The 27,817-nt window shown below is 38.2% G+C and overlaps 1 protein-coding gene across 1 annotated transcript in view; it reads left to right on the forward strand.

Annotated features, from left to right (window-relative positions):
* LOC125462720 (laminin subunit beta-3-like) overlaps positions 1–23,461 on the forward strand; it is a 73,472-nt gene extending 50,011 nt beyond the window's left edge. The window contains exons 9-23 of the mRNA XM_059653262.1: positions 251–450; positions 1,481–1,601; positions 2,661–2,849; positions 4,350–4,546; positions 5,380–5,488; positions 8,259–8,628; positions 10,888–11,057; positions 12,910–13,118; positions 14,057–14,245; positions 14,525–14,669; positions 16,990–17,197; positions 17,566–17,707; positions 18,380–18,556; positions 21,697–21,847; positions 22,995–23,461. Of these exons, the coding sequence (XP_059509245.1) occupies positions 251–450; positions 1,481–1,601; positions 2,661–2,849; positions 4,350–4,546; positions 5,380–5,488; positions 8,259–8,628; positions 10,888–11,057; positions 12,910–13,118; positions 14,057–14,245; positions 14,525–14,669; positions 16,990–17,197; positions 17,566–17,707; positions 18,380–18,556; positions 21,697–21,847; positions 22,995–23,134 (2,717 nt within the window). The 3' untranslated portion in view covers positions 23,135–23,461. The remainder of the gene's footprint in view (positions 1–250; positions 451–1,480; positions 1,602–2,660; positions 2,850–4,349; positions 4,547–5,379; positions 5,489–8,258; positions 8,629–10,887; positions 11,058–12,909; positions 13,119–14,056; positions 14,246–14,524; positions 14,670–16,989; positions 17,198–17,565; positions 17,708–18,379; positions 18,557–21,696; positions 21,848–22,994) is intronic.
* The last annotated feature ends 4,356 nt before the right edge of the window (positions 23,462–27,817 follow it).

Here is a 27,817-nt window from a genome sequence, read left to right on the forward strand (position 1 = left end):
TGTTTCTAATTGTCCTTGCATTGGCACAGAAGCTATTCAATATACCACAAAACTTATCTATATATACCTTGTCTGTTTGAATGCCTTATCCCACAGCCTTGTTGCCTAAAACTTGCAATCAGATGATTGTTCTCGATAAGCCCCATCCATTTTTATAATATAAAATTGACTTTTACAGTTTCAGCACAAACAGAAGAATCACAAACACTTGCCTTTTTTAAAAATAAACAAACATTGTCTCTGTTTTTAGACATGACACCATTTACAAACCTGAGGATTAATCTAATCAAACCGCACAAGCCAGTTTTATCCCAAGAGCTTAGTAACGCCAACACCTTTTATGCTGTATATGATATGAAGATTCAAGGCAGCTGTTTCTGTAACGGACATGCATCTAGTTGCACCTCAGAAGATAACTCTGTGTATACTCCCCGTGGGCCAAGAAAAATGGTGAGAATCCTGTTACCATTTCATATTTGCATTTCAAGAAATTGTACAATAGCAGAATTATGAAATGCAATCACACCTAAAGTACCAAGTACTTCTTACAGCCTAACATAAACCTTGTCCTTCCTAATTTGTCAAAAACCATCAATTAGAGTAACTCACCCTAATTATGCTTCAGGATTTCTGTCATTATTTTGTTGAATGTGTGATAAAAGCCCAAACTCAGCAATATATCAATACAGGAGTGGAAATAATTTATTAAATGGTCAAGACCAGGCTAAGAGTTACGACAGAAACCAATTTAAGATTATCAGTCAGGCTCACACTGTGATAAATTTGTATGTACTAGAAACTACATGTATAAATATATCGAGTCATGCTGTATGTAGGTAAGTTTGTATACATATACATTTTCATAAAGTTATCATCGGGGCAGCTAATTCTTAACTACATCCTCACAGTAATGTTCTTACCAATCAAAACTTACTTGACTACATCCTCACAGTAATGTTCTCACCAATCAAAACTTACTTGCCTAGCATGAGAAATATGATTGCCAGTTGACTGTTCTTCCTGCACTCCTTGCCAATGATAGTCCAACAAATCAGCACCTACTTCTCATGCCGGATAAGACAGTACCTCGTTTTTCAAGTCTGTTTCTTGCATCCTGGTTCTGATGAATAGAAGGCAAATACTTCATCTTCAATTTTCTTTTTCACAATGCTTAACTTCTGAATTTCAGAATGCAAAGAGGAAAAATGACACTGAAGCAAATGCCGGGGCTAATCTGATGAAACATCTAAATTTTATTCCATGAATGAGGCTAACTCTAATCTCTACCACAAAACATGTTTCAAATCAAAATTAGTAGAAGTGTTTCAACACAAGAATTGTATATATGAGTATCCATGTAAATCCTTCAGTAGAATTGAGAAAGTCTAGATGATCCCTACAATTAAGTCAGAATCTGGCCTCTGACACTTGCTTGTATCTTTAGAGTAGTGTTGTTAGTAACTCTGTCCATTTCCCTTAGGTTCAAGAACAATGTGTCTGTAAGCACCATACTGCAGGTAAAAACTGTGAGGTATGTGCAAGTTTCTACAATGACCAACCATGGAAACCAGCTGATGACTACAACACTAATCCTTGTAAAAGTGAGTAAATACCTTTGATTCTTTGTATGACCCCAAGGAAGAGTTTCCTGGATCTAAAGTGGAGTATTTGTGTAGAGCAGGACGTATGCTGATTTCTGAGAGCTAATTAAAAATATTATTATTCATGAGTTTGCCATTCATTTGAAAATAATATCAATAGCAAGCCCTGGGCTAAACTTCAGATTTTGATTCTGTAGAAGGGGTTACATGGCATTTACATGTTGATTAGCATTGCACTGTCTATCCCACACTCTCATTTTACACCTAACTTTATGCCTACCAAACTGCACCAATCAGCTCCCTTCCATATACCAATACATTTATGTTTGTCTATACCCCTTATTATTTTACTTGTTTTATTTATTCGTTCACGGGATGACGGCATCACCGGCAGCATTCCTTGCCCATCGCTAATTGCGCAAAGGACAATTGTGAGTCAACCACATTGCTGTGGGTCTGGAGTCACATGTAGGCCAGACCAGGTAAGGATGGCAGTTTCCTTCCCTAAAGGACATTAGTCAGCCAGATGGGTTTTTCCATCAACCGACAATGGATTCACAGTCATCATTAAACTCTTAATTTCAGATATTTATTGAATTCAAATTCCACCATCTGCCGTGGCAGGATTTTAACCTGAGTCCCCAGAATGTTATCTGGGTCTCTGTATTAACAGTCCAGCAATAATACCACTAGGCCATTGCTTCCCCCCATTAGTGCTAATATATATCAATACTTGCTCCTACTTTGAAACTTCACACACCTTGAGTGCATCGAATTCAGGAACAAACATTTCTGCATCTGCATCTACCAAAATTAATGGATGAAAGTATGTTTCCATGACGTCCTTATAACTGATTAAAACAATCCTTATTCAGACAGCAAGGTAAGGTCTTTGACTGGACTTTGGGTTTCCAAGTAGTTGTCACAACAGTGTAGTTTCCTAATCATGGAGCTAGAAAGACAAAGTTGCTGTGCATCGTTTACTTCTTGAATGATCACTTAGATAATGTTTGGAAGAGGTGCTTCGGTATAATTTGTTTTCCGTACTTTCTCCTACAGAATGCAACTGTAACAATCACTCGCAAATGTGTCGCTTTGATCCCGAGGTATACAGAGCCAGCGGAAGAGTGAGTGGTGGTGTCTGTATGGACTGCCAGCACAATACAATGGGAAACAACTGTGAAAAATGCAAACCCTCTTTCTATCGCAACCCTCAACGAGATATTACAGCAATTGATGCCTGTGTTCGTAAGTGAATTACATATAGTAACAAAATTAGTGTTAGCAAAGAGTTAGGGAAGAAGATTCTAGACCAATAGATTGCTTAAAAAATGTCAAACTTCCAATTTACCACAATTTTCCTGATATCCCAAATTTAAATGTTATCACTGTATTTAAACTGGTCATGCTGAGAATGTCATCAAACTCAACAGTAACTGACATTAAATTAGGAGTCACTTATAGGAACAAGGAAATATATTTTTGATATCCAATTTACAATTTAGGAAAATCAAAAAGCACGTCAAAAGCCAGACTTTCCAGTTCAAAAGCAATAAACTTACCACAATAAAGTAATTTCAGGACTCACAGGGATCATTGGCATGCTAAATACAAATATAAAGCTTGTACAGTAAACAGAAAGAGCTTGCATTTATCTTTGAAGTTTCATACCCTTTAGTTATTGAGAAACACAATCTGTATAATGTAAATATTGTCACAGTTGCATTATGCAAAACAGTCAACTTACTGTCTCACAGTCAGAAATGAACAAACCTAGCCTGTTTCAGATCTGATAATTGACAGATAAGTTTTTATGAACTTTATGAAGAGCTTCATTTTTCTTCAAGATTCTACCATGGTTGTGTTATGACCATCTGCATGCAGATGGAGAATGGAAGAACACGCCAAAAATAACTGAGCAGGTCTGACAGTATACGTGGAGAAAGAAAAACAATGTTTCAGGTCTGTGACCATTCTTCAGAAACTGGGATCTTGCTTTAAAATCTTCTCTGACATTGCAGTTATCCACACTTAGTATAGCCTCGAGTTTATGCTAGGTTTCCAGAGTGAGATTCTTCTAACTTGAAACAGGAGAGCTACCACTGAGCCAGGAAATCCTGTAACACGATGGCAGCACTCCCACATCTGGAGCAGAAGCTTTAAGTTTAAATCCCACTTTTGGGTGTGATGGTTGTGGAAGGTGTCATGAGCATCAATGTATAAGTCGTTCTAATATGTCAATGGCAGATGATAATAGCAGAAGAGTTTCCTGATCACCCTGAACCCTGTAGGGGTTTCAGCGCAAGAGTCTATCCACTTTAAAAGATTCCGTACAGATGCTCTTGTTATGACCAAGTATAATGGCTGTTCCACGAATCTACCTCACATTTCCGTGAGCCCTGGCTGACTGTCTTAGAAAGGCGATACTCATGGGTTTGGGGGAGACTATAGGAAAAGTGGCATAAAATTTGATTTATGTCTGGATATTTGTGCTACTCATTGAGACAAACACTGAGTGACAATAGGCAAAGTGTGTTTCTTCCCCCACACAGATTTTTATCCTCTTTTAACAAATCTAAGATTGAAATAAGACAGATTATTTCTCCCATACAGCCCACTTACTGACTTTCCTGTTTCCTCCACTTATACAATGTGTGTTTCACATCTAAGAATGAAGATCTGCCCCATAAATTATAGGTAAAAGAATATTCTAACATGAATTTTGTAAGGATTTCCTTTATTTTTCAGAATGCACATGCAATGGACTGGGATCGCAACTTGATGGCAGCTGTAATCCCACCACAGGCCAGTGTAATTGTCTACCAAATGTGGTAGGTCCAAACTGTGACCAGTGCGCTGAGGGCTTCTGGAACTTGCGTAGAGGAATTGGTTGTGAGCCATGTAGGTGTGATTCCAGAAACTCTTACAGCCAACGCTGTGATGAGGTACAGTATAACTTCCAGCACACCACTAAAAATGCTGCTACTCATTCGAAATAAAGCAGTGTTTAAGTTGAGCAGCAATTAGCTCATTCTTCTTGTGAATTAGTTTAGAGTTTTTTTTATTCTTCTGAGTGATTCTCATCTTGCTGCAAGACCAGCATTTACCAAATGTGAAAAAAAGTCAGAAGTGAGCCACCAAAAATAATTTTGTAATGTTTTCTCATTGCAAGGGCTTGCAGATTTTGTTGATGCTATACCTTCAGATAGAGGAAAGTAAAGCATGGCCTTAAACTCAGTGTTCATGATGCATTGCATATTGAAGTGCTACTATAATGGTCACATTCTGTAAATGTAAAATTATGAAATGCAATTTTACACCAATATATTTCCATGAATGTGTTTAGATATGATTTGCTAGATGTATGGTTCATTCCAGTTTTTGAAGCATCTAAGATGTGATATAACTCGCATGTGAGACTCAGTTAGTGATCGGCAACAACTTGCATTTATGTATCACTTTTAACATAGTAAAACATCTGAGAGTCTTGACAGGAACCTCACTTAACATTATTTGACATCTTTGAATTAAGTCTATGGGTTTGTGTAAGTTAAAATCTACAGTTTGTACTTGGGATTGAAAACAATGTCTTTATCTTGGATGATTTTTAAAAGTGTCTCACTGATGTGTTCAGTTACCATGCCATTGTACACACATTGCTTACAACATGCCTTTAGAATGGCCCTCATTGAAATACTAAAAAGGTACATATGTTGGAGTTCTTCACCCAGGCATGATGCAACAGGCTACTGATGTGTTACCATATTGTTCTATCCAGGTTACAGGTCAGTGTCCATGTAAGACAGCAAATAGTGGAAGAACATGTGCAAGAGCAAATTTACAAGAATGCCCAGACAACTATTACAGTTGGGGTACGGAATGTGTACGTAAGTATCGAAAGCCTTTAATAAAAACAAGTCTCTTTACCCTGATTGATCCTTCTTAGGAGCTTTTTGTTAAACTGTCCTGGCTGACTAAATGCCTGTATGTTTCTGAAACAAATCCTGTTCATTTTATTTACCCCAAACCATGGCTTAGACATTGGCCCTTGTATAGTAATTACAGTGACTAAAGTCAGAAGGGAGAAGAAATTACTGTGAAGCTATAGTGAGGTTAACTATGCTTTCTTGTGCCACATCACATTGTAATGAGCAAGATGCTGGCTCAAAATTATTCTTCATTTGGAAGCATAATACAACACATTTTACATTTACCTATGGTGTAATGACAAAAGATCATCTGATCAGAGGTGTTTAAAAAAAGGGCAGAACACCGTTTTAACACAGTCAATTTTCAGCTAGGTATTGACTATCAGTGATGGGACTTTGTGTTCTGCTCTGGATCAGCAACAGTATTCATACTTTACTTTTCTAACTGGTCTATTCACACTAAAATAAGTCACATCGAAAGGATCTTCTATCTCACCGGTGATGAACTCGAAGGCTAGACAGAGAAGGTGTTAGAATGTTTAGAAGTTTATTCTAAAATCGCTTGCCTAAGAAGACTTTAGGAAGTACGGTGTCATTACTGAAACCTGCTGCCCTCCCACCTCCACCAGAACTCAGTTCCAGGTAGGAAGATTCACGATTGACCTTCCTATTTGGCTGCCAAATGAGACCTTTGAGTGACTAGTTAACGATCATTTGAGGACCCCATCTCACTGCCACTGGGAGATTAACTCAGCTGAAGGCAGGCCTGCTGCCATGTGCAGGCCACTTCCTACCTCTAAGTGCGAGGGGATCTCAGTTGAAGGCAATCAGCACCTGATGACAACCAACTTCCTGCCCATGTTTCCGAACCACCTACCCTGCTGACTCCTACTTCAAAATCTCTTCCAACCCCAACTCACCCAAAAGACTGATCTGTGGTCTGGCTCCTTTGCTTTCCTCAGACTCTGGGGCCTGTCCTTCAAGCAACAGCCACTGCCTCCTCAGTGGTATTGCTTAGTACTAGTGCTTCTGGCTTCTGATTGGTTGGCAGCTCTCACAAGATGGGATCTTTGCCCCTTGGACCCTGTTTCCAGGGGAAGGCTCAGAGCTGGCTATACCCTCACCTGATTGGTTGGTGCTTCAGCAGGCCTTCCTGAAAAGATGTACTGCGGTCTCCTACCACTTTGCCACCTGACAGGCAAGGCCCCTGATACCACAACAAGGTTCCACCCATAATCTCTAAAGCAAAGATGGAAAGTGCTGGAAACATGCCTCTTCTGTGGGACAATCTATCATCTTTAATGTTTCAAGAATAAATCCTCAATAGAACAGAAAAAGAAGTAATGGTGAATAGGATTTAGAAAGGAACATGGGGAAGGGGGCAAACATATACATATATAAAAAGATCAGGATGTATGTGAGAAGCAAACTTTTAGAAATTTAAAAGGGAAGTAGGTGATAGCTGAATGGCTGATGTGGTATTAATATGAGACAATGGAAAACAAGAGACACAGGGCTAATCAGTACGTAAGGTAAATATACAGAAGGTGATAAAGGGAATCAGAGTCCATCTGCCTGGGAAGAGACATGGAACAGGCAAACATAGGCAGATTATTCTGCTACGACAATGTTTGAGTGGAAAGTTTCTGCCACTGTGGTATATATAGATGACACCATACCCCCAACTTCCACACTCTAGAAACCTTAATGTACCCTTCCCAATATTTGTCGCTACTAAGAATAACTTCTAGATAATATCTAAAAATTCAGGTTTACATTTGCTAATCAATCAACCCATTCAAACTTCACCCTTGCCTTGTCTTATTCTCTCCTCTAGTTCATTATTCTAGATCTTCTCAATTGTAATTCATCACAAAATACATTATGAAAATTCATCCTAGTACCTCAGAAAAATCATTTAAAACATTTAATTTATTACTTTGTTTTAATTGCTTCTGATCCGTTTTCAATCTCTCTCTCATTTCTGCAGTTATCTGCTTGCAACTGGGAAACAGTTCTACTCAGATCCAAATGCCAACCAAAGGAAGTTGATTGTGATCCTATAACATTGGAAAGCTTTTTCTGATGCTTTCTGTTTAACTAGAGAGGAGCTCCATGTTGTGGGCTGATTAAGAGTAGCAGTTAAAACATAGACACTCAAATTAATAGGAATCATGAGTAAAATTCTGTCACTCTGCCTATTCTGTGCTGATATTTTGCTCATTAGCATAAATGGCAAGCACACAATCTGAAATGCCTGGCCCATGAAATGTGCACAAAGGTTTTGACCAGACACGTCATGTAATCTAATTCCAACCTCCCGCTTTCTCACCGCGCTGTCTAATATTTTTCTCTTTCACCCAGCCCTTTATGTTTAACTCCCCTGCTACTTCCTTAGCAGCCTTAGATGGAGGACCACAAGTAAAGTCAACATTAACCGATCACCTTCTAAGTATGAGTAGGCAATAACAACATGCTAGATTGCTAACAGCACGTATCTTCCGATGCGTCTCCTTATATTATTAAACGATTTCCCAGCTCGGACAACCTGAAAAAGGCAGAAATAAAGGTGGAAATATCTGCATCTGTAAGTCTTGCTCTGTTGGAAATTAAGTCAACCCGTATTCTGGTTTTAATTATGTTACAAATTCTATTATTAACATTGGTGCCACATGACAATGGTTGGATGCACTGAGTCAACTCTCTTTGAAACTTATTGTCCTGATAGGGTGCAACTGTGACCAAAGAGGTACCGAGGCTAGCGGATGTGACAAGAGTACAGGACAATGCCTGTGCCGTGCAGGTATCACAGGGATATCATGTAACCAGTGCCAGCAGCTTCGTGGTTATTGCTCTGACTTTCCAAACTGCAACCAGTGTCACCCATGTTTCCAGATTGTGGATAGTCAAATAAGCACACTGAATATTCGACACAAAGCCCTGGTTAACGCAAAGCTGCCAGCTCAAGAGGGAAATGATTATGATTCTGAGATACGTGACCTTGATAACAAACTGCAACAAGTTCAAGCAATAATTAGCAACCCAGCTGTGACAGACAACACGATTACCGAAGTGTACAATAACTACAATCAGCTCAGGTAGGGTAAATTGAATTTTAATTTATTGTCACTATATAGCTTTGCAATCACAACAATCACAGCAATGATTACACTTCACATTATAAGGTATGTCGAAACAATTCAAAGAGGTTGTAATGAGTCAGTTAAGGAGTAGAGTTAGGGGTGCAGTTTTCTGCACTGGACTCTCTGTTTTGGGAGGTGCTGACCTACCTCCCCACCTATACTCTCCTCTCCACCTATCTTCTTTTCTCTCCATCTTCGGTCCGCCTCCCCCCTCTCCCTATTTATTCCAGAACCCTCACCCCATCCCCCTCTCTGAAGGGTCTAGGCCCGAAACGTCAGCTTTTGTGCTCCTGAGATGCTGCTGGGCCTGCTGTGTTCATCCAGCCTCACATTTTATTACCTCTGTTTTGGGAATCAGGTTGGAATTTTGTTTTGCTGTGTGCTTTAGATTTTGTTGATTGTTTTCTATATTTAGTTAGTTAGGTTTGATCCTGTTATTTCTTCTTTTGTGTAAAAATCTTTGGTTGTTAAAGAAGATTTGCAGTCTCATGTGAATATTTCTCAGTGACTAACTACCTCATTAACTGACAAAGCAAAATAATACATCTATGATCCATAAAGCCAGATATCACTCTGGGATCTGACTTGTCCAATAGTACTTTCAGATGGGATCATAATAATCACAACAGTGACTGCAATTTCAAATTGTGACAGTGTATAAATATATTAACAGCTTCAAGCAAGGTAAGACATACAGAAGTAAAAAATCTATTCTGGACCTATGTATCGCCAGACTTCATGTTCCAAGCTATTCCTGTGGCAAAAACAGAGTCATAGAGATCTACAATACAGAAAAAGGGCCTTCCACCTATCATGTCTGTACTGGTCAAAAGCAACCAACTAACTTTTCCAATCCCATTTTTCAGCACTTAGCCCATTGCCTGTATGCCTTGGCATTGCAAGCATACATCTAAATACTTCTTAAATTATGGGGGTTCTGCCTATGCCACCCTTACAGGCTGTGAGTTCCAGATGCCCATTACCTCGAGTGAAAAAGCTTTTCCTTACATCTCCTCTAAATGTACGTAATGACTTCACTGGGGTTTGAAGTTGTTGTTAAGATTTTACAGACATTCAGCTCCCCTTTCTCTGACAGTAATCTGGCTTAATCACAACCGAAGGACATGGAGCAGAATCAAGCGCCTGAATCTAGACTGATTCATTGATCTTGAAATTTGTGTTTAAAAAACAAATCCTCTGTCTGGAGCATAAGGCTGCAATAACATCAGACTTCAATGTATAATAATCCCAGTGTGATCTACGTCAACATGGTCAATCTCTATCTATGGCTGTATTACAATTGAGATTGGAGCAAAAAAATACAATTGGGAGAACTTCATGATAATACTCGTAACACTCGTAAAGTTTCTGTAGCATCCGTGTTTCGCTACTCCCCTGCCAGATGATGCTGTGCTAAGTCAGAAACCCGGTTCATAAGTCTTTGGTTAGGCCATACTTAGAATATTGTGTTCAGTTCTGGGTGCTACAGAAAGGACATGGAGGTTTTGGAGAGGGTGCCGAAGAGGTTTACCAGGATGCTGCCTGGATTAGAGGGTATAAGTTGTAAGAAGTGGCTAGAAAAACTCAAGATAATAAAATGTGAGGCTGGATGAATTCTCCAGCATCTGCAGTTCCCATTATCTCTGATGCTAGAAAAACTCAAGTTGTTTTCTCTTGAGTGGTGGAGGCTGAGGAGAGATGTGATAGAAGTCTTGAAATTATGAGATGCATAGATAGGGTTGATTGTCAGAATCTTTTTCAATCTTTATCTTGCATCATTTTCGACACAACATCAGCATAGGCTCACAAGGCAACTGAGGCATTACATTCTGGAATCTATGTAGTTGTTCTATTTCAGTAACTAACCAGTTTTTCAACATTCATAACCTAAGGGTAGATATGTTTTAACCTAAAGTATAATTTAATGACAATGGTACCCTATGATAGTTAAGATCATATTTGAAATGTCTCATACTAGGCGGCATGAATTTAAGGCTAGAAGGAGATAGCTCAAAGGAGATATGAGGGTGGAAGAGGCAGATATGATAAGGGCATTTGAGGGACTGTTAAATAAGTCCTTGAATATGCAAGGAATGGAGGGATATAGACTTCATGTTCGACACAACATCATGCGCCAAAGGGCCCATTCCTGTGCTGTGCAGTTCTATGTTCAATGTTCTATTCCTCAGTCTGATTGCTTATGTTTGGAAACAGGACAGAAGCTGACCAGATAAATCTTGACACTAATATTGTGGATCAAAGTTATCATTTACGCACTGAAATGAATGTCTTGGACAATAATATAAAAAACATCAACAGTCAAATACAGACCACACAAGAAAAAATTGACATTTTCATCAGTGAAGGTTCACAAGGCAACCAAGGTATGACCTTCTGGAATCTATATAATTTTTCTATTTCAGTAAATAACAAATTTTTCAACATCATAACCTAAGGGCAGATATATTTTAACCTAAAGTATAATTTAATGACAATGGTAACCTTTGATAGTTAAGATCATGGTATGGAATAGACCAGAAAGGGGCACTTTCAAGGGTTACCGGCTATGAGGGAAGCAGTGAACATAAGAGATCCGATGATATGCAGGCAGTTCTCAATTAAAAGATTGAGGCAGGGTTCCAGGTGAAGAGAGAAAATGGGAGGAAGTAAAAAGTTAATCTTTGCTAGTGGAGGATGTCCACCCATAAAATGGACACAGAGACAATGATGATGGGAGAACAACTGAATGTGGTGTTGTGTTTGAAATTCATTGAAATAGGCACATAAGGGGATGTAGCTGAGGCCTTTGCTGAGGACAGATCATTCAGAATCAGAATGGGGATGATGGTGGAGGGGAAGGGTCGTTATTTGTGGATGTGCAGGAGGAGGAAAGATCAGAGGGTCTTTTGAGTACAAAGCAAGGGGTGAGATTAAAAGAATGGATGAGGACATGGTGACCCAGAAAGTTTTAGGCTAATTCCAGTTTGGGTTGTTAGATAAACTATATTGCTGGCTAAGAAATTATTGTAGTTCTTCAAGTGAGACTCAACCCAGCGACATTTAAGAGTCCAAACAAGGTAAAAACTTTATTTTAACATATTCATACAGGGATACAGCTTGAACAAGACTGTTCAATGAACAAAGGTTTCTTGACATACTTATACACTTTGCAGGATACCATATGATTATATGAGCATAAACGGTATGAGACAATTACAGTTTGATACCTCATTAAAAGGTTGAACCAGTTTCCAGTTGATAAATGCTTTCAATTGCAAATCTAATGAAGGTCCTGCTGTGCCCATTTCTAGTGCCCATTTCTAGTGACCTTGTCAATTAAAAATGCAAACTGTTTCCATTTACAGTACTTTACATGCATTGTCATGATTATGTCCATTTAGAAGGCTAACCAGCTCCGGTCTCCTCTATGTGCTGTTCTGGGTTATGCTTACGATCAATACATTTTGTTTTAACCCCTCAAACCTCAACCAAGTGTCACCCAACACCAGCCTATTATATAAAATCTGTATATCCATCAATATATCTATCTAGGTCTCACTAATTTCTGAACCTGTGGGCATCCACAAAAGTAACAACAAATTAATGAGGTTTTCTGCTGCAGGATGCTCAGGATGCTGTAAATTCTTGAAGATGTATGTCTATGGATGTCTGCATTGGGCTATCTTATTTTGGTGTACCCCCAGATTGGAATAAAGCATAAATGGCTATATCAAAACTCACCCTGACAGAGGCCACATGCCAGGTATCAAAGAATAAAAGGCCAGACTAATTCCTGAAGTTATAGCTTCGGAAGGACAGGAAAGATGTTTGGAAAGTAATATTGTTTGAAGTTATAGTAGTTTTGTGTGTCTGGATATTGATGTGTTGGCATAGTGTACCAAAGAGTTGGAAAAAGTTCTGAGCCTAACATTGGGAGCTTTCAGTGAGATGAGGGAGAATTGGAGCTATATTGCTGCATCATGATCTCTCCACAGCACAGTTCTAAGACTAGAATGGACCAGTATCAGAAGACTCCTGGGAATATGGTACTTGCCCTGACTCCCCAGAAGGTGGTATGAATAGCAGCTTAAGACTGTGAGGAAAAAGCAACTCACAAATGAGGGGAATGGTTTAATAATTATACAAAGAATGAATCAGTTCACTTGTCTTCTGAACACTGATGCCTCAACACGGGCTATTTATATTAGTGTTACTGATTATTTATATTTTCACCAGGTACATTCAACAACATTTTTTCATCATATCTACAGTCTGGAAAAGCAAAGGACAGGGTTGTTGGTGTGGAACCTACTATTCTTAAATCTAGAGAAGCACGGCTAACTGCAAACCAACTTACTAAACATGTAAACACAGACAACAAGAATAAGCTGGAGAAGCTGAAAGATGGTCTGAAGTCTCCCAATATAAATCCTCTCATCAACAAAGTAAGGGGCTATTTAAATCGCAGAATATATGAATTAGCAGAAAGAACATTTGGTAGTGGGTAAAATTTGCAGCTATAATAGTGGAATTGTGGTGGGATTGTCTGTTCCATTCAAATACAGATATATGATCTCTCCAAAAAGCAGTTGAATTGACACATTTATACTCGCCTTCGAAAAAGCTGACAATTTAAACAATGTCACAGCATTTACAGTACACAGGGATTAGATGAGTTAAGGAATCCTCTAACAAGTCAACTGTCATAACAGGCACAATGCAATGTCTTTAAGTATATTTCTCCTGTTATGTAGTTCACTTGCATTTCATTCTATGTCTGAACTTAATAGTAACACCACCAAAACACTTCTCTTTGTGATTTGCTATCTTCATCCCCAATAACATTTGTTTGATTTGCAACTGAATGTCTTGTTCCTCACAAGCACTCCAATTTTCAATAGCTCAGTGATGCACAGTGAAAGTGCTATCTAGTCCTAGAATTTCAAATAGTTCAGACTCCTGAATTTCACGCACAAGAGAAACCAGTCCTTAGCTTGGATGAGGTAATGTAAACATGACTTCATTGTTTAGCCCTGGAAACATGGATGCAACTGCGACCAGTTCAGTTAGTATGTAATTCAGTAATTATTGGTAGGAGTTTTATTCCTATAAAATATTAAAATCTGAGCACTAGCACTTTGCTGAATTTTGCTTCTAATCAATAAACTTCATGGAAGTGCAAACTTAGTTTCTTCACAATTTGTCTCAACTCAAGTATTGTAGCGAGACAGCAGACTCTTGCACCCAGAAAGTGTGAAAATCTGTTGGATTTTCTTTTTAGCACTTTGCAAAGACTGTTTTTAAGTATTCTTATCATGGCTTTTTTTTGTTGAAGATTTACTAATTGCCTTATGATTTATGAACTATTATGGTGTTTCTTCAGGTCTGTGGTGGTGGTATGGGGGAGGCTTGCACTCCAGAAAAGTGTCATGGTGACCTCTGTCCTGCAACCTGCGAAGGTATCAACTGCCAGGGAACACTCCATCTGGCTGAGAAAGCTATTGAAGATGCCGAGAGAGGAAGTAGTTCCCTACCTGATATCTCCAACAGAATCTCACAGCTTGCCAAAAGGGTATCAATATTTTTAAAAATATTCAGAATAATAAGATATTCTGTTATATAATATTCCCTTCATGTAGCTTTCAATACAATCGTTTTCCTTAAAAGTTGTTTCTGGTGGACTTGCAATATTTGCTACTTTCAGCAACTGAACCTTGACAACAACTATAAATACTTGAATGTCCCGTTTTTTTTGGCTATTTATAACTGGCAAGATCTTGACATTGATTCCAAATTGTAAAAGCATCACCAGTGGAGAATGTGATACGATTTAACCTGTGCTTATTTCCAGCTTGAAAATATCGACCAAAAAGCTCAACAAATGAAAAGCCACACTCTGCGTTTGACAAATCAAGTTGTCTCAGCCAAGGATCAAATGCATAAGAACATTGAAGACATCAAGACTCTCATTAACGCAATCAAAGATTTCCTGACATGTACGTATTCAGCAATCTAAACTCTTAATTGTCGGAGATTAAAAAAAGAGTAGCTTTCTGTTTAAAGGTAACATACTGTGCATATGCAAATTGGTCTATAAGCTCGTCCGGCGCCTGCATGCCGTTCCCTGCTTCCATGAACTGATTGTACTGTCACAAAGCAAGAAGTTACTAAAACTAGTGGAATGATCTGTCCAACAAAGTCTAAGTGAATTACATTGCTTTAATAAGCCTTCATGTTTTGTGAAAGCTGCAATGCAGTACGAGAAAATAAACAGCACCATCATTGCATGCTGTAATCTAATTACATTGTTGCTACATTGATGTAGGTGTATGATTTTGATGATTTAAGATCAGCAAAACTGTCGTTTCCTGTTTAAATATCATCGGGGTCAATTTTTTCTTCCCTCCGAGTTCTTTGTGAGATATTTGCAAGAGATTTCATAGATTTCATAGAATCCCTACAGTGTGGAAATAGTCCCTTTTGCCTTTTCACTTTCAGTGGCTCCTTTTTCATTCTCACTGACTCCAAACTGGATGGTGTAGTCATGTAGTAACAATATGGTCTGCATTTGTGTTTTGTTTAGACTTTTATTTATGATAATGAGATACAAACAAATATCATCAGTTGATTGTATGCAAATTATTGAACATTTAACTTGGAATCCATGGGTAGGTTTTCTAGTCAATATATGATAAATAAATCTTCCAAATTCTGTTACCAAAATGGGATCTTGCACACATTGTAATCAGCCCTTTTACTCACACCCTAGACAATATTTGCTCCTTGTTCCAGGATAGCTAGTTGAACTTCTGAAGAAACACTATCAATAATCACAAGATCCTTAGTTTCGAGTCGTCCACACTTGTGTAGAAATGCTTGTTACTACTGAGTACACGTTCAGCTAGTTCCTTTGATAATGAGTGCTTTTGAAGTGTTTGATTAACTTTAGCTTGAGTCCTTGAGCAGTTGTTTGCCAATATGTTATGTCTTTACGTAGTGACCATCAATGGCTTTGTCTACTGTTGTAAAGCCATTTTCCGGAACATATTTGAATTATTGCTCACTTAAATTAAATTTGGACACAATACTGTTTAAAGCACAAGAGGCATAGAAGACTTGGTTCCTTGATATGGATGAATAACAATGGCATGCCCTAGTTCTCACCTGTTAGTGAAAACATTATGGATCCTTTTATGAAGAGCAATTTTGCTGCCAATTGTAATCAGCCCTCTTCAGTAAAACACGCAGGGCTCTCCTTTCCCCTACTTACGACACCCCCAACCAGGATACTCGGGGTACACAGTACCTGTTTTATAATTAAAAATTCAACAAGATACCTTGTGAGTACACCAAACATTTCAGTACAGTCATGGTAAAGAAGGCATACAGTATACTTGCCTTCATCAGTCAGGGCATTGAGTATTAAAATTGGCAAGTCATGTTGGAACTGTATAAGAATTTGGTCTAGCCACATTTGGAATACTATGCACAGTTCCAGTTGCCACACTATAGAAAGATGTGGAGACTTTTTGGAGGGTGCAAAACAGGTTTACCAGGAAGTTGCCTGGATTGGAGTGTATTGGCTATTAGGAGAGATTGGACAAACTTGGATTATTTTCGCTAGAGCATTGGAGGCTGAGGGGCAACCTGGTAGAAGTATGTAAAATTATAAGCGGTATGGATAGTGTGTATAGCTGAAGTCTCTTTCCCAAGGTGGAAATGTCAAACACTTTGATGTTAAAGATGAGAAGAGGAAAGCTTAAATGAGATGTTGTTTACACAGATGGTAGTAGGTGCTTGGAACGCGCTACTAGGGGAAATGATAGAAGCAGATGTGATAGTAAAATTTAAGAGGCATTTAGGCAGAAGCATGAACAGACAGAGAATATAGGGATACTGACCATGCGCAGGCAGATGGGATAAGTTTAGAATAACATCATGGTTAGCATAGCTATGTTCGGCCGAAGGGCCTGTTCCTGTGAAGCACTTTTCTATGTTCTAAACCATTAATATATTGAATAAGGACTCCAATGTCGAAGCTGCAAGTCACCATTTAGAATATATAAGGTGACCAAGAATGTTGGGGAGTTGATGTACATGTGGTATGCTTCAGATTTACTTTGCTCAGTGCAGTTTAAGGTTGTGAAAGAATTTGTAATTAAAAGAAATGTAAGCAAGTTGCACGTTTTGACAATGCCTAAAGGTGGGTGATTTCAAACCATGAAACTTTAATGACAGTTAAAGATTGCTTGTTATAGACTTTACTTTGCAGGTGCATTAACAACTCTCTCTTTATATGTCATTTGACCCTAATAGCAGCCCAGGCAGATCCAGATGAAATTCAGAGAATTAGTGAACATGTCCTCTCCCTCAAACTTCCCACTGATGCTGTAACAATCAGAGATAAGATCACCAGTTTACGCAATATTGCCTCTAGGATTCCTGATGTCAGCGAAATATTAGCAAACACACAGGACGATGTTGCCAAGGCTAAGATGCTTCTTGAAGATGCAAACAAAGCCAGGTACTGGTTAAATACCATTATAGATATTGCCAGCTTTACAAGAGAGAAGCAATCCAATGATGCTGTACTATTGTAAACTAGAACCCAATTATACATTCCCATTTCAGTTTTTTTCGATCAACATTTACTAAAATGACAGAATATACTTTTGCACCAGCAAGCTTCCATGTTGTGCTATGTGTGAATTACAGTCATTCTAGCTAACAAATAATTTAAAATAAGGTAGGATGTGATTGATCTTCAACACTGAAAGTGATTAATACATTTTCTAAGCTTTACAGTCCTTTTATAATAATCCTTTTAAGTACAATTAAAGTACGTTCAAATTAAGACATCCTCATTCTTCTTTCTTTACCCTTGTAATCTAGAGAGCGAGCTAGCAGGGTGAAGGATAACATCAATGAAGTACAGGATGTTCTGACTGATGCCAATGAAGCCCTGAAGGATGTGAGTGACATTATTGAAGATGCCACAGAAGCTATTGACACAGCCCAGGAAAAAATTACAAAGGTAAATGAAGCACCTGCTAACTTTTGACCTCCTCCTTCTATAATGAATATTACAATAATATTCCTGCATTGCATCCTCTTATCAAACAGAAATTGTTTACTTTTTCTTTTTGCTCCCTTCATTCTTCCGTCACCATGAAACCGGTTCTTCCAACTATTGGAGTTTCAAATGTCTCCATAATTTCTTTTTTGTCATTGTCTCACATTTAGTCAATATAAACCAAAATTAAACTGAAGATAAGACATTTTCCATCCTTTTGCTCCACTGAAGAAAGACCCTGCCCTTTTACCATCCCCGTGTTGGCTAAGTAAACTGTCACAGGTGGATTTGGTTGGCATTTGACTTAAGGATGCAAATGTCATAACATTTTGATGACAAGCAAAATTTTCAGTTATTTATGTTACTAACCAATTGCATGGGAGTATACGTTTTCAAATTATTTTCTTCAAATAAATTTTTATCACTGCTAAACAAAGAATTCAATAATTTTATTCATCTAGCATGTGGTACCTATGGACTGACACATGGAACATTTCAAAATAGCCTATGAAAATAATACATCTAAAATATAATTTTGGTCACAGTAAAAGACACTTCTAACTTCTTAAAAAAATGGATGCTACGTTTGTGAAATTTTGATAATAATATGCTCTTATCATGTTTATTTTGCAGATTGAGTACAAGCTTACCAACACAGAAACTAATTTGCAGGATATAACAGAACGTTTAAGGGATCTCACTAATAACATTAACAACTTGCAGAACCAAAATAATATTAACCGGCAGAAGGCCACAGATTTAGAAATCAGAGGTCTTGATTCACGAAACATGGGAGACAAAGTTGAACAGGTAAGTAATCATAAAATTCAATGGAACAAATACATTTAATCAACATGTTTTTCACCTTTTATTGATATAAGTTACAAGAAACTTCTTAATGATCAGTTATATTACTAGTCTTGCTTTGGGAGTGTATTGTAATACTGATTGAAAACTGATAAAATGTCTTTACCAAACACCATTGTGTTGGCTTTATTTCTATATTTCAATATGAATCCCAGAGATTTTATATTTTTTGCCAGAATGATTTTTTTTAATGTAACCTGAACAAGTGAATCATGTGCTGCTTGCAGTTTTTTCCTGTGCCTGCCTTTGATGTGATGTAGCTGAAGTTTCTTATTATTAAAAAAGAATCATAACAAACAGCTATAAAGTGATTACAGAGACAGTAGGAACTGCCGATGCTGGAGAATCTGAGATAACACAGTGTGAAGCTGGATGAACACAGCAGGCCAAGCAGCATCAGAGGAGCAGGAAAGTTGATGTTTTGCATGGAGACCCTTCTTCTGAAGAAGGGTCTTGATGTGAAATATCAGCTTTCCTACTCCTCTGATGCTTCTGCTGTGTTCATCCAGCTTCATACCATGTTAACTATAAAGTGGTTGTACTTTCTTGCAGTATTCACATGCAGGTTTCAAATCAAATTTCATCAGGCTAAGAATATAAGATATAGGGGCAGGAGTGGGCTATTTGTTCTTTTCAGCAGGTTTTGCTATGTTAATGATTTACTGAAAATCTGCCTATTCTGGCCATTCCCCATTCTTGATTTCCTTAGTATCTTCAACTCTCTGTACTGAATACACTCAGTACTCAGCATCCACAGTGCTGTCAGGTACAGAATTCTAAAGATTCACAACTCTCTATGTAAATAAATTTCTCCACTTCTCAATCCTAAATGACTGACCACTTAATCTGATACTGTGACTAACATAAATCTTCCCATTAATGAGAAACTGGGGAAACCCTCTCAGCATTTACACAGATTTTATGAAATCAAATCTCATTTTTGTCAGTTCCAGGTAATACAGACCCAATTTAATCAATTTCTCCCCAATGTGTACCTCTTCTCAAGCAAACATGATCTTCCTCAGGTGAACAGACCAATTTCAGTTGTGGTCACACCAAAGCCCTCTACAGGCACAATACAACAACTTTTATTTTCCAATCTCAATGTAATAAATGATAACATAACCCTTACTTTCTTACTTGCTTCCTGTACTTACATATTAACTTTGTGATTGAAGTACAAAGATGCCCAGATCCCTCTGAATACCGACAGTTTCCAGTCTCTCATCTTCTGATCGTTGTCCACTTTCATGTTTTTCCCACCGAAGTTAATAGCTAGGCATTTCTCTGTGTTACATTCTATCATTCTTTTCATACACTTAGCCATCTTTTGTAGCCTCTGTGTGGTTTCTTTACAGCTTGCTTTCTCACCCAGCTTTGTATCATCAAGAAATGTGGCTGCATTGTGCTGAGTTCAGCCTGAAAGTGTTAAAATTCAGTCCCCATGGATGCCACAGAATATAAGTTCTAATAGTTTCAAAGGCACATTTAATTCAGACACTTCAGAAATCCAATTATTACAAAATTGAAGATAAACTCCATGAAAACCACAAGACTGAAGTTCAAATGAATCATAGAACATAGAACATAGAACAGTGCAGCACAGAACAGGCCCTTCAGCCCACAATGTTGTGCCAACCATTGATCCTCATGCATGCACCCTCAAATTTCTGTGACCATATGCATGTCCAGCAGTCTCTTAAATGTCCCCAATGTCCTTGCTTCCACAACTGCTGCTGGCAACGCATTCCATGCTCTCACAACTCTCTGTGTAAAGAACCCGCCTCTGACATCCCCTCTATACTTTCCTCCAACCAACTTAAAACTATGACCCCTCATGATAGCCTTTTCTGCCCTGGGAAATAGTCTCTGGCTATCAACTCTATCTATGCCTCTCATTATCTTGTATACCTCAATTAGGTCCCCTCTCCTCCTCCTTTTCTCCAGTGAAAAAAGTCCGAGCTCAGTCAACCTCTCTTCATAAGATAAGCCCTCCAGTCCAGGCAGCATCCTGGTAAACCTCCTGTGAACCCTCTCCAAAGCATCCGCATCTTTCCTATAATAGGGCGACCAGAACTGGATGCAGTATTCCAAGTGCGGTCTAACCAAAGTGTTATAGAGCTGCAACAAGATCTCACGACTCTTAAACTAAATCCCCCTGCTAATGAAAGCCAAAACACCATACACTTTCTTAACAACCCTGTCCATTTGGGTGGCCATTTTAAGGGATCTATGTATCTGCACACCAAGATCCCTCTGTTCCTCCGTACTGCCAAGAATCCTATCCTTAATCCTGTACTCAGCTTTCAAATTCGACCTTCCGAAATGCATCACCTCGCATTTATCCAGGTTGACCTCCATCTGCCACTTCTCAGCTCATCTCTGCATCCTGTCCGCTGCAGCCTACAACAGCCCTCTATACTGTCAACGACACCTCCAACCTTCATGTCGTCTGCAAACTTGCTGACCCATCCTTCAATCCTCTCATCCAAGTCATTAATAAAAATTACAAACAATAGAGGCCTAAGGACAGAGGCCCAAGGACAGAGCCCTGTGGAACACCACTCACCACTGACTTCCAGGCAGAATATTTTCCTTCTACTACCACTCGCTGTCTTCTGTTGGCCAGCCAATTCTGTATCCAGACAGCTAAGTTCCCCTTATCCCATTCTTCCTGACCTTCTGAATGAGCCTACCATGGGGAACCTTATCAAATGCCTTACTGAAGTCCATATACACCACATCCACAGCTCGACCCTCATCAACTTTTCTAGTCACATCCTCAAAAAACTCTAAGGTTTGTAAGGCATGACCTACCCCTCACAAAGCCGTGTTGACTGCATTTATTCAAGCCAGGCTCTTCCAGATGGTCATAAATCCTATCCCTCAGAATCCTTTCTAACGCCTTGCCGATGCTTATTATTTTTTCTTCAGAATTTGTTTCAACTTTTAAGAAACTACAGTAGAGAGGAAATCATAAAGCACCCATTTAGATATATTAACCCTATTATAACATATGTGTCTTATATATTACTAAAACTTATGGGAGAATGTGTTGAATTGAGCTTTTTCTTCTTGTTTAGGATTTCAAACAACTCGTTTCCCTGTATGAAAAATTACAAAATAACGTTCCGCAATCACTTCCAAAGGATGTGATCGATCGAGTGAATCGGGTTAGATCTGAGGCCGATTATTATTTTAAAGAGGTTCAACAGAGGTTGCAGGAAATTGCAGGTAAGTCAGCGATATTAGTTTACTGCCATGTCAGACATAATCTATTTTGTGAAGAGATCATCAAATAATATTGTAGCACAATGGACAAAAATTTTGCTGACTGTTCCAACACAATTTATAAAGAAATAACTCATTGACAACATTAAAAATAACGGAGCAGTCCACAAATATTCCTCACTCAGATGTCATTACTGAAAATGTCATCATGAAATTCCACTCATTGTGCTTGCTGAATGGCTGAAATTTAATGCCCCTCTATCTCTAACGTAATGTCTGGAGTTTGGGCAAGATCAGGCAAGAGGGTGAAGTTCGGTGATTCTACCACCTCCGCCTATTTTAAATCCAGTGCAGGAGACTAATGGGCAGCGGTCCCACCTGGTTGCTAAAAGTTGCCTTTAGGTGGGCAATGAATGTCCAATTTTCAACTAGGGGCAGGATGGGACTAGAGATAAGCAAATCCCATTGGGACTCTATCAACCCGTCACTTTCATCTCTTTCCCCTGACACATTCTTCATTCTCCCTGCTGTAATTTCCAAGCCTGTGGTCTCGCATCCATCCTCCTTCATCTGCGACCTGGATCCCTCAACAATCCTAGGCCTCTCCCTGTGTGCATTATCAAAAGAAGCCACCATTCCCAGTGACATTGCTGCCAGAGGCAAGCTGCCATGCTGTAACTGGCCAGAAGCTTTGAGGGCAGGACATTCACGCCCCAGCCCCAGGGTTTAAGATCTCAGAGCTGACCAGACACTTGTACTGACCAGCACTTAATTCCATTGGGTCTCAGCCAGAAATGATGAAAGACTTCAACCAGTTCTCTAACTAGCAGGTGAGACATCCATCACCAAGAATAAATTCTGTTCAATGAATTTAGTCTTTGGAATAATACTTGAAAAGAAGCAAAGGTGCAAAGCGCTTGAAAAAGAGGGCTTCATTTCAATCACTATCGCCATTTCTTAAAATGATGTATCAGAAATTCAGGAATAAACTTTATCAAGCAGCTATGAGGAATGTGGTTACATGACATTCAATTAAAGGAAATGTGTACTAAATAAGAGTTTAATTTGTGTAGATGTAGTCAATACTATATCACATAATTGACTGAATTCAAAATATAAGCCTGACATTCTAAATCTGTTCTTATTTTAGCAATTGAGCAAAATCTTGCAGAAGGAAATAAACAGCTGGCGGTGAAATTTGCACAACTGGAGGATTATCAGGATCAAGTGACTAAGATCAAGAAATTCATTGAAACTCGAGCTCAATACTATGACCAGTGCACACCATAACTGTTCAGTAGCATAGAATGAGATTTAGACAAGTTATTTCCTTTACCCTCATCTTCATGCTTCAGTATTAAAGCTATAATCAGGTTGAGCCTCAAATATAACATTCAAGAGGAATGAGTGCTTCAATCCAACCTGGAAATAATTTTGACCTCTGCAAACATGATTAAGAAATACCGTGATGAACATTTTCATTTGCACTTTTCTGTCTTTACATTAGAACGAGCCCAACAGTAATGAGTAAAAATTTAGATTACCAGGCTTTAGAAGAAGAGCCTTTATTTTCAAAGTTAAATAATTCATAAGCCATCTAAAATTTGATATTGTATTGAGTTGCTGTAATTCAATAAATGTTAATTTATCACAAGTCTTCTGTTTACAGTTTGGGTCTCGGAATTATTTGCAACAATCAATGAAAATAAATGATTAATGACAGAAGGCAGAACTTCCTAGTCCTCTGTATGATGTTGGCAATGACAAAAATGTTGGGAACATAATGCTTTACACTTGCCTTTAAAAAGTAAGAAAACATTTGGATCCAGGCTAACTTCTTAATGTATATTGAGGGTGTTTGGACTGCTCCATAACAAACTGGGAGCACTTGCCAGGATCAAAATCTCTTACTCCTGTTTGGGTTTAAGATATTGGACTCAAAAACAGTGAGTGTTGAGTATTTGTATTCTCTTTTCAGGTGTTGCATTTGGTTGGTTTGTATAGGTTTCACCTAGTTTAGTAATAGCTCTTTTGGTCACTAATAGTTTCTTAGGTTGGAAGTCATTTCAGGAGTTTAACAGAAAGTGCACAAGGCAAAGCTTTTGGAATTGGCAGACAAGCTGGATTTGAGGCTGCCTTTGTCTGTGCGGAAAGGGAAGGTTATTTGCAGTAATAGCTCAACATCCACAATTGCCAGAAATGCCATCAAAATCTTTTGGAAACAGCTAAAATTCAATTGCATATGAAGCAGCTTGAATGCTTAGAGGCTAAAGAAAAAGAAAAAAAAGTAAATGAAACAGTTTGAATTATGAATGAAAGCAGAAGAGCAGAAAGACAAAAGGAAAAAGAAAAGGAAAGAAGGGCCCTAGCAGAAGAAAGGGACAACGAGAGTTTTGAACTTTGGAGGTTGGAACTGAAAACTCAAAGTCAACATAAAATGGTGGAGGTGGAAGTGAAATATAGGAATAGTGATAAGGACAGTGATGGAGAGCAATCCCATTGTAGGCAAAGACCTGGTGGGGATCTATTTAAATATGTCCAAGCATTGCCTAGGTTTAACCAGAAGAATGTAGAAACCTTTTTCATTTCATTGAAAAAGTGGCAAAACAAATGAAATGGCTGGTGTCCATGTGAGTTTTGTTGGTCGCTACAGCTAGTGAGGTATTTGCATCACTATCAGAGAAAGTAACTGGGAAGTATGAGGAGTTGAAAAAGTCATCTTTAGTGCATATGAGCTCGTGCCACAAGCCTACAGAAAACGTTTTAGGAATCTTTGGATGGAATCTGGTCAAACATGTATTGAGTTTGAAAGGATCAAACAAAGAAACTTTGCCAGGTGGATAAAAGCATTGAAAGTAGATCAAACATATGACACTCTTAGAAGGATGATTATTTTGGAGAGTTCAAAAGTTCACTTCCTGAAATAGTGAGGACTAATGGAAAAGCAGAGAGGTAAGACTGCAAGATTGGCAGTATAAATGGCAAACCATTATGAACTGATTCATAAGTCAAAGTTAGGCTTCCAACATCAATTTCAATCATGAGGGATAGAAATTGGGGAAAAGAGAAATCCTCAGCTGGTAAGGGAATGGAGATCTCATTTAAGATAATAAAGATAGTTTTCAACAGGGTTAAAAAATGAGGGAAAGAGAAGTAGAAAAGCTCAGGTGTTTTCATTGTAATAAGGTTGGCGACATGCAGTTGCAGTGTTGGTAGTTTAGAAAAAGCACTACGAAAACGGATATAGGAATACAGGATAAGCCATTGAGTTTTGCTGAAGTGGTAAAGGAAAGCACAGTGAAAGCTAAAAAAGCTGCATCAGAATGTGCATCCTGGTCAGGAGTTGGTTGAGAAGAAAGTGCTAGATTTCTTGAGAATTTACCTTGGTAAGGTTTACTCATAAATGCCAGGAGGAGCCCGTAAAGAAATTAAGATTTTAAGAGATACAGAAGCAAGTTCATATTTTATGGTGAAAGATGAGGAGATATGTAATTCAGAAGGAATATTGCCAGAAAAGGTGACAATATGTAGAATGAATGGTGAGAAAAGCAGTGCTCCATTTCATAAAGTGAGGCTAGGACGTCCGGTGAAAAGTGATGAAGTGATCATGTGATTAATAGAGAAATTTTTGGTTCCTGAAATAGAGTTTATCTTTGTAATGATATAGCTGGATAACAGGTGGGAGTGATATCAACTGTGGTTGAAAAGTCAGTGGAAAATCAGACACTGAGATGTTGCAGAAAGCATGTCTGGGAGTTTTCCTGACCATTTGGTAACAAGATGACAAAGCCACAGGTTGAAACAAAGAGGAGAAATCAAGGAAAGAAGACAAGGGATTTGAAGTTCAAATATCAGAAACTATATTTGATCAAATCATTGGGAATAGAGCAAGAATAGGTGGGAGACAAAGTGGATATTTTTAGTTCAGAGAAACTAGGTGAATAACAACAGGAAGATGAAAAACTAAAACTGTTGTATCAAACAGCATACACAGAAGAACAATCGGAGTATATCCCAGAATGTTACTATCTTAAAAAATGCAATCTTGAAGAGGAAATGGAGACCATCACATATTTCCACATTTGAAGAGCCTTTTACAAGCGTCTTAATTGAATGCTTTGGACCCCATCTAAAACAGTAATTGGGAATCAGTATTTGTTGACCATAATGGATGTGTCTACTAAATTTCCAGGGGGCATTCTATTATGCTGTATCACAGCTAAAAGGATTGTAGATAGTCACTAAATTTTTTTTACTAGATACTGACTACCAACAGAAATACAGTTAGATCAAGGATCAAATTTTACACCTGAATTATTGAAGTAATGGGTAGATTAAGAACAAAACAAGTTAAACCACTGTGTACCATTCAGAATTGCAAGGAGCATTAGAATGGTGGCATCAAACTTCAAAAACCATATTGAAGTTTTATAGTCAAAAGTATCCAGAGGTTTTGGATAAAGGAATTCCATTTGTATGTTTGCAGTTGGGGATGCACCCAATGAATCAATTAAATTCAGTCCATTTGAATTAGTTTTCAGATGTAAGGTGAGAGAACTACTAAAATTAATTAAGGAAAAATTGGTGAATCAGGGTTCAGAGGCTACATATTTGAACTATATGTCAAATTTTAGGGAAATATTAAACGGAACAGTTGAGTTGGCGAGACAGCATTTATAAAATAGTACATCATGTGATGAAACAGGAAGCAGTCAAGACATCAAAAATTTGTAATTTTGTTGGTGGAAATAAACTGTTAGTGTTCCTCCCAATGGTAGGTGAACCTTTGAAGGCAAGTTTAATGGGACTTATCAAATTGAAAAGGAATTGAGTGTGTTTAATTATTTGATAAGAATTCCAAATAAAAAGAAATCTCACAGAGTGTGTCATGTGAATATGCTCAAAAAGTACGTGGATAGGGAAGGTAAATGAAAGGAGAATATGTTACAGGTTACAGTGTGAAAAACCAAGTTCAGATGATTCTGAATTACACATTCCTCAAACTATATTAGACAATGAAGAAGATCTCAAAAATTAGGATAAACTATTGAGTTACCATCCGCAGGAAAATCAAAATGATCTGAAAGAATTATTCCACTCACATGGGGAGATATGTCAGAATAAGCTTGGAAGTACTAATCTAATTATGCATGATGTAGATATAAGAAATGCTATTCCAGTTAAGCAAAATCCTTAAAGATTTAATCCTCTAAAGTTGGCACAGGTTCCAAAAGAGATTGAAAGCATGCTCAGAGACAGCATTATTGAAGTGAGTTGCAGTGACTGGAGCTCACTCATAGTAATAGTGCCAGGTCCAGATGGTACCCAACGATTATGTGTGGAATGTTGCAAAGTCAATGAATTACAACATTTGACTCATATCCTATTCCACATTTGGAAGACTGCATTATGAAGATGGAACAAGAAACTTATTATTTCTAAGTTGGACTTACTCAGAGGGTACTGGCAGATACCTTTTTCAAAAACAGGGGATGGAAATTTCAGCTTTCATGACACCACATGGACTGCACCAATTTAAAGTCATGCAATTTTGTATGAAAATTGCACCAGACACATTTCAGAGGTTAACCAATAAAGTCATTTTAGGATAACCCAATTGTGTGGTGTATAAAGACGATCTGATAATTTTGAGTCACTTGGAAGGAACATTTGGAGCATCTATCAGATTTATTTGATTGACTTTGGGAAGCAGGCTTGTTGATAAACCTGGCTAAGAGTGAGTTTGCAAAAGCCTAAGTCATGCTCCTGGGCCATGTTATTGGACATGGACAACTGGCCCCATGGTACGTGAAACCAAAGGTTACTGGGGAGTTACCCATACCATCAGTGAATGTGGAAGTGTTATAATTCCTGGGACTGGTTTTTAAGAAAAATTCGTAACAAATTTTAGCAGTGCGATTGGTCCACTGACTGACCTGTTGAAGAAGTGCAGAAAATTTAAGTCGATGGAAG

Source organism: Stegostoma tigrinum, chromosome 21, assembly GCF_030684315.1.
Source record: "Stegostoma tigrinum isolate sSteTig4 chromosome 21, sSteTig4.hap1, whole genome shotgun sequence".
NCBI lineage: Eukaryota > Metazoa > Chordata > Chondrichthyes > Orectolobiformes > Stegostomatidae > Stegostoma > Stegostoma tigrinum.